Below are 8043 nucleotides of genomic sequence, written 5' to 3' on the forward strand. Positions count from 1 at the left end.
CAGTAAGGAACAGGATTTCCTTAACTTTAAGGCTGCACCTTATTTGAATGCTGCACTTTTTGCAAGTCAAATTTTCATAATGCTTGTGCCCTTTTATGCAGATTGTACCCATGCAGTCACTGTAACTCTTGATACAGCTGTCATCTGAGAAAAACATCATGATAATGGAAAAGAAGATGTTTTCATTTTACATTTCTGTGAAACTAAACATTCATCACCGCTTCTAAACAAAAGCAGGCTACAGAAGATAAAACACCAAGAAGAGAAACATAAGGTGTTCGACATTATGCTCCCTGCACGTTGTGAAAAAACATATTCTTTGCACTACATAATATGTGTGATGTGTGAGCAATGGGTGAGTAATGTGTGAAAGGCAAAGGCGAGGAGAAAAAAAAAACATTGCTTTGTGTACTTACAGTGTTCTTCTGGCAAATTATGTCCTGAAAGACGAGAGGAGAAACAGACATTTAGAGATCGTAGAGAACATTTTCTGTTAAGGGCAATTTTGTTTTGGACACTGTTACCGAATAGAATTTAATACATAATATCTGAGACAGTAACATTTTACACTGACTTTTTGGGAGTTTGGCTGCTTATCAAATATCTGATGAATGTTTCTTGTTAAGAGCTGTGACAATAGAGCAGCATGGATCAAGCAGTAACAGTTGGTGCCACTAATGCATCATTACAAGTAGAAATGCACCAATAATGTAAAAGAAGAAGACCACAAGCTGAAGTAAGCAAATGTAGGTTTCCAAATATTCAAAGAAGGTTTTGCAAATCTTTTATGAGAAGGAAATGCATGTTTGTTAGGCCTTAAGGCTTTGTGTACAATGGAAATGTAAAATAAACTCCACAAAGTATTTTTAACCGTACATGAGTAATTAGTGTTTGGCCTGGTATAAAGAAACATGTTGTAGTAGTAGTAAATAAGTAGTAAAGATAGTATTGGTCTTTATTTAATCATTTGCACAATAAAAAATAAAATCTACAGTCAATAAAGCAAATGCTGTCTGGCCAGTTTCAGTTCCTGTGTAAACAAAGTCACGTAAGGCCTCAGTATACTTAAAATGATCTGCTTGTTGAATCATCGATTATAGTACCTGAAACTCTGGGGGAGGTGGTGGTTTAACTGGAAATGTTTGTAACTTTACACAATCCTATAATCACGCCACTTAATGCAGCCATCAGTTAGGCATGCGAGCAGGAGGGGTTGGACTCTGCATTCTTCACAAAACTTTGTATATGTATACAACAAAGCGTCATGAATTTGTTTTAAAAGAGAAATTGTGCACCATTATCTGCATTTGTACAAGTGTGGCCATTTCAAACAGAAATAAAGCACCTGGGCTTTAAAGATGTAGCATACTGAGACCCTAGTGTCGAACAAAGTCAGATATTATGCCACTGAAGGGAGTCAGTCTATTTGATCAACCAGTAAACAATGTATGTAGGATTTCTAACTCTGGGATAATAGCATTGCCAGATTTAACTACATACATCTCTAAACCAGAGACAGAGAAATTAGTTTGGTGCCATTCCTCTCATCTCAAGATGACCGATAAGCTGGTATTTACATTTATATTAAAATGGCACGCAGCATTATCTGCTGCTCACTGAGGAATACAAGATAATAATGGGGTTACTTACAACATTAATACCACATTACTTTGAGTTTGTTATATCAATGCTGGGATCACCTTTAGGATGTGTTACAGTCTGAATTAATAAGAGTTTTCCTCATGCTGGTGGTGTTTCAAAATGAATTTAAACAAATGAATCCTAAGCAGTATTTCAAACTGTAGACGAAGATCCAATTCAAGCCATATTTTATATAAATAAACTCTTGTTTGTTCATTAAGGCTACTTTTATTCTGCGGTGAAAGGAAGCATGACCAGCATGAGTACACAGATTACACAATAGCCTCTTTAGTGTTTTGGCGTATTTAAAAAAAAAAGAAAAATAGGTTCCATTATATGAATACAACCTCCGACACTGAAATAGCCCCCTTTGAAACATTTAGCAGCCTGATAGAGATCAGAGGAAACCACCAGAGGATAGTGGTCTTTTCAGGCAGGGTGAGGTGCAGTTAGCCGACCCGAGTCAGGCGGGCGGGCACCAGGACAGACCACAGGAAGGGAAACTCCTATTGGGTACCAGTTTGCATTAGTGGAACAAAAGAATGGCATCCTAAACAACTTTTATAACTCAGAAAGCAGACATAATGGAGTTGAGAATGCTAATTAGCATGTGTATGTTGACTCTGAAGACAAACATCTTGTGACAGGCTGTATAGCGCTATAAGTCGACTATACAGTGTGGTTGCTGGCTGAGGATCCCTGTCGCCATAAAAATCCTCTCACAACCTACAATGAAGGCTTTAGTGTTCCTCTGCTACAAGTCGCCTACAGCAGGGGTTTTCAAATGTGTTGAGCTTGGGCCTCAGACTGTGTGAACTACGTCTCGTCTGCTGTACAGGAGCTATAAGACTCACACTGTTGTCATTTGCTGATTCAGGCAAAAATTTGTCAGAGGGATCTTGGATTTCAGCCCATGAAAGTAACAGCATTACATTTCTATTTGAAGACAGTTTTGTCACTCTCACTGCAGACTGCTACAGTGCAGTAGTGATTAAACATTTAGTTTACAGTAGGAACTTAAACACTCATTGTCGGGAGGCTATTTCTTTGGTAAAACGTTTGTATATTAGCAGAAATATAATTGTAATAATAGAAAATGGTGTCCTGGTGGCCTAGTGGTTAAGATGTATAGCACATAACCGCAACATTACATTTGATTACAGTGGATTCCTGTCTGCATCTATTTTGTCACTATATATTAATATATATAAATAATATCTTTAAAATGTTGATTAAAAGGACTAGTGTGTAGGATTTTGTGGCAGCTTTGTGGCGGTGAAGTTGCAAACTGACACACCGTTTGCATCTGTATTTGACGACCTGGGAAAGAAATGGGCTGTGAAATGTGGAGAGGAAACGACAGTGGCTGCGAAACTCACAAAAAACAGAAAGGACCTATCTACAGCCAGTGTTTGGTTTGTCCATTCTGGACTCCTGTAGAAACATGGCGGTTTAACATGACAGACTTCATGGAAAGCGACCAGCGGGATCACTTGATAATAACAGCTTTAATAACAGCTTGTTCTAAGGTAACGAAAACAGGTATTATATTCCATTGATGCCAATAGATCCTCCTAAATGTTACACACTGGACCTTTAAATGATATATGATAATTTTAATTTGTAGCTGCGTCCTGATTTGCATCACAAATATGAGTATAAAGACTGTAGTTCATGATAAAAAAGCAAAAATGTTTATGAGTTTACTCATTTATGAGCAATCCTTTGAAAAATATCTGGACCCACACTTGAATCAACCACCCACCTGTTCTTTAAACCATGTCCCAGCTTCCCACTTTACTTTATGTAAATTGGTTGCCGTAACATGTTTTAAATTTTCCAGCTAACAAACAGGACTGAAATGAAAAAGTACCGACCACAGACATTTACAGACATTACATAAAAATGAAAAACAGAAAAGTCATGAAAGCACTGGACCCACAGAAGACAACAAAATAAAAATAAGTGTATTACCACTTTAAAAAGTAGCTGATCAGTAATTGAAAAACAGAATTGTCTTTTCGCAATAAACCTAATTTTTTACTCATCCACCACTAAATGAGGCCACTGGTGACTTCCTATCTCAAACAGTTTTATAAATGCATTTCCTTCCATCAAATTATTGATGCATTTCTGTGCTGCTGCCACCAAATCACATTTATGTCAATCCCTTGTCCCCCCCACCTCTACCTCCTCCCTAAATATAGCCTTTAATCACCACCCTTGTGAACCACAGTGATTGTTTGTTAAAGTGTGCTGAAGTGATGAGGGCAGGATTGTCCTGGTTTGTGCTCATCATGACAGCTTACCTGCAGAGACTGGAGGGAGTCAGAGTTAGTGTCGCAGTACAGGATGATGTTGTTGGCCATGCTGAAGCTCTCTCTGACTCCAAGGTGGTAGAAGAGCGAGGGCTGGCGGAAGGCATCGGTCATCTCCACAACGGCTATGTCTGATGATGAGAGGGTAGAGATGTTATGTTAGATGTCAGTGTAGCCCTCTGAGTGAAGAGTGACACCAAAGATGTTTTTAGAGACCAGAGATGTTATATAGTACAACGGTGTATTAGGGCCATTGTAGGTTAAAAAATAAAAATTATATCACAGGTGAATGTCACTGCTGTAATTGTTGATGTCTTTTTTTCATTTCAGCAAACAGGGACTGGTCTTTATTGTTTTGGGACGGAGCCACAGCACTGAGGTCAAAGGTTAATGGACAAATCTAAAACCACATCATGTCTCTGTGTGTGTCAGTATTACAAACTAATAGGTTGTTACAGGTGATGTTGCTGCTTTGACTATATGATGAGTCTGTTATCAGCTATAGATTCTCAAGTGGAGCTAATTCAGAATCGCTCTCTTCAAAAACAGATCATTTTCCATGGATGGAGGTGGTTTGACCCCCCTTTTCAACTCTACCAATGAGTACAAATACACTCAATACCACACTGACTCCAGCTGGACTCAAGCATATGATCTGGATCAATAGGTCAATATGAGTAAATATTGCCAAGTGTCACTCAAACCAGCAGGGACTGTAGCTTCTGGTGAAGGGGTGGAGAGTTCCCAGCCTTGAACCAAGAGTCCTGTGCTTAAACTAGCATAACAGACCACTGTGTAACCAAAGAGCTCATGCATAGGTGTGCTGTTGAACTGAACTAAAACCTACAAATCCCATACAACCCTGCCAACAGCCTGAAATCCCTAAATTCCTGCATTCACATACATTACATGGGTATGTGGCATTAAACACGCTCATCAAGGTGTAAGAATAAGCCGTGGCAGTGTTATGGAGGCTCAGACATGACTTGCAGCAGGACACGCTGTCCCTGAGGCCACCTTACCCTACTGATAACAACAAAAACAAATGAGGCCGGTGGCTGCGCTCCAGTAATGACAGAAGAGCTCAGAGTCGCAGAGATAACGCCGCACCCTGGTTTTCTCATCTGTTTCCAACTATCCGTCTCTCTGTGTCAACAAACACATTACATGGAGCTGGAGAGCAGAGAATCTCTGATCCAGCCGACCAAATCTTTTACCCCTAATGGGTCGTTTCAAGTTCCCATTAGAGTTGGTGGGGCTAGTACTGGAGGAAAGCACTAAAATATTCAGTCATCTTGAATCAATGGGGCAATGCAAGCACTTGTTCACACTGCAAGCGAGTCAGATGATGGGTTTCTCTATTCTGACCGATTGCCTCTGATTGCCTCTGTGTAGTGGTCTTGGGTAGTTTTGAAATGGAGAATGATGTTATTATCAGGCGTTACCATTTTGCAAACAAACAGTGAAACAAATACATTGGGAGAGATTGGCAAGTTCAAAATAGACTAAAGTAGTTTTTCGAAGGACAACAGATGCTCGAAAAATTATCCCATCCATCAATTTTTTACTGTGCTGCATGCTTGGACTCACATCAAGTCAAGTAAATTTTATCCATGCAGCCCAGAATCTATACAACATTAAACATCCTCTATCTTTAGACCCATAGACCCTTAATTCAGGTAAGGAAAAACTATATAAAAAAGAGAGAATGAGAACAAAAAGAGTATAAAAAATTACATGTTTTCTACTAGAGTAAAATAATTGAAAAAGTCCAATGTCAAGCACACCTTGCAATATACCACATATTCTTAACTATTAGGCATATGCACTGAAATGGTCTTAAATATGCAAAAAGACTGTTAAAAGAACAGGTTCATATGCTGTGGCATTCTGGTCACATCCTCAACTGCAATTTGCCCAATTAAGACTTAAGACGTTGCTTGGACTTACCCCAAAATACTTAAAGCTGAACTAATCAATACTTTTTTGTTCAAAAATGGATCAAATGACTATGTGTCATATGAAAGTGAAAATCTTACCATTGCAGCTCTATAGAGCATTTTAGCGCCACTTTGGTTTGGTTTTCCGGCCTACAACTTTACAGTTTTACCAGCTTCATTACTGACAGCAGATTCAGAAACAAGGCTCTGATAATCCCGCTGCAGGCTAACTCCCCAGCACCAAACAGCAGACAGAAAATATTAATAACAATTAAACATAATGGAGCAGTTAGCAGCTAAAGAGCCAGATATTTCCCTGAGGAGGAGACCAAAACAGAGCTGAAAGGAGAGTGAATATCAGACGTACATTTGTTGGACGGACAGAAAAAACGACACTAAAGGAACGCTCAGGTTGTGTCTACTGGATGTGTAACAGTTTGCTAATATGTAAAACTGGAAAAATATGTCAATTTTGTGTTTACAACTTATTTCGCTGCCCACAAGTGGCCATAAAAATCTCTCAATGCAGCCTTAAAAACAGCTCTGATGGTGCACTCATCAAATTCCAGTGTAACATCAATGCAATGCAACACCAAAGATAATGACAAACACATTCTGTGTTACAGGAGCAGATCACCACATACAGTTGATGCAATCAAAGCTTCTAACACCAAACCATCAGAACAAATTACTGAACAAATTACTCAAAGCAACCATGTTGCACACGATTTGAATGCACAGTTAGCATCAAACAGTCAATTTAATTCAGTGGCTTTGTGGCTGCATGCCAACACAACCCTGCAGAGAGAAGCCTATCGGAGGCTGGCTGGTTGTAGCGGTGGAGAGCTTTTGTCAGTGATGAAGGGCCATGCAGCTCCTCGCACTCATCATCAGAACATGCAAATTCAACCAGGAAGCACGTACTTGTTGTTGGCCTCAGAGGTTCTCATCATCAACCCCTTCCTCCACACAAGCTGTGAAAAAACGGCCTCACATTTTCATTACAGCCAAGTAGGCAGAGGACAGGATATCAGGGATTTTAAGCTCTGCGGCTCTGCGCAGTGATGCGAAATATCAAGAGGGTTTTGTTGTCCGGATGAGCAGCCAGCATCTCCACATCAGGATGCCTGCTCGGTGATTGAGAGCAAGTTAGGTTTCACTTTCTGACGTATAAGGCGGAGGGGGAAAGCAGACTTTAATCCCCACTCACTGACCTCTTCTTAGCAAACACTTGTTACTTTCATATCTGTGACGCATTTCTATCAATGATGTCTCCACAATCAGGCACCAAAATCAGACTCACTGAGTGTTCGGACATCTCCTGGGTCATTAAAAGTGCAAACAGAGACTGACTACCTTGTACAGGACATTAAGTACAGAAATACTTTGTACACCATGCCTAATCTTACTGCAGACTTGTACATGGAATTAAATGCTGTTTATGTTCTTCAGTGCTTACTTTATTTACTCAAGGTGCGACTGAATGTCAACATCCAGACAGCGCAGGTTGGCGATGAATAAAAGATAAGCTTGTCTCATTTCTCTGCAGGCAGGAGACCCCATCAATATTACATCTCAATGATACTTTAATGCGAACAGGCCAACACTGCAACACACAGCTGTATTTTCCAACAAAAAAAGGAGCCAAATGCAGTCGTGTTTTTGAAACGCAGCAATGAAATGGGTGGGGTAATTTTGCATTGCTTTGCTTGGAAACCTCACCTGCTTTACAGGATTGCATCTGAGCTAATATAGCTCATATCATAAATAAGGAATGCAGCTCACTGGGTTGCATCATATGAAAAAAAAAAGCCAAGATAGAAGTGAGGCTTGTCGGGACTCGGGAGAGTCAAGATGAGCAATCAGTTCTCATAAGTGCTTTGTACGAACAACAAAGCCTCTGAGAGCTGACAACACTTATAGTGGCATATGATGTCGTCAATGGAGTGTGTATTTCAGTCTAGATGTAGTCTAGAAGTACTGAACAATAATATAAAACCAGAATAACAACACGTCCCAGACTTTAGTCATCCTTCATTTCCCCAATAAGACTTTTGACTTTAAAGCCTAGTAGCAGTTCTTATCTGTGCCCAAACACAGAGAGTTACAGATCATTTTGACATTCATGTTCCCCAAAGGACAAA

General features: G+C 39.7%; 1 protein-coding gene across 1 annotated transcript in view; it reads right to left on the minus strand.

Annotated features, from left to right (window-relative positions):
* The window catches only part of map3k5 (mitogen-activated protein kinase kinase kinase 5), a 66680-nt gene that overhangs the window by 45659 nt on the left and 12978 nt on the right, over positions 1-8043 (minus strand). The window contains exons 2-3 of the mRNA XM_035678937.1: positions 3951-4090; positions 417-440 (exon numbers count right to left, since the gene is read on the minus strand). Coding sequence (XP_035534830.1) covers positions 417-440; positions 3951-4090 — 164 coding nt within the window. The remainder of the gene's footprint in view (positions 1-416; positions 441-3950; positions 4091-8043) is intronic.

Source organism: Morone saxatilis, unplaced genomic scaffold, assembly GCF_004916995.1.
Source record: "Morone saxatilis isolate NCDOM2014 unplaced genomic scaffold, NCSU_SB_2.0 Contig7, whole genome shotgun sequence".
Classification (NCBI taxonomy): domain Eukaryota; kingdom Metazoa; phylum Chordata; class Actinopteri; family Moronidae; genus Morone; species Morone saxatilis.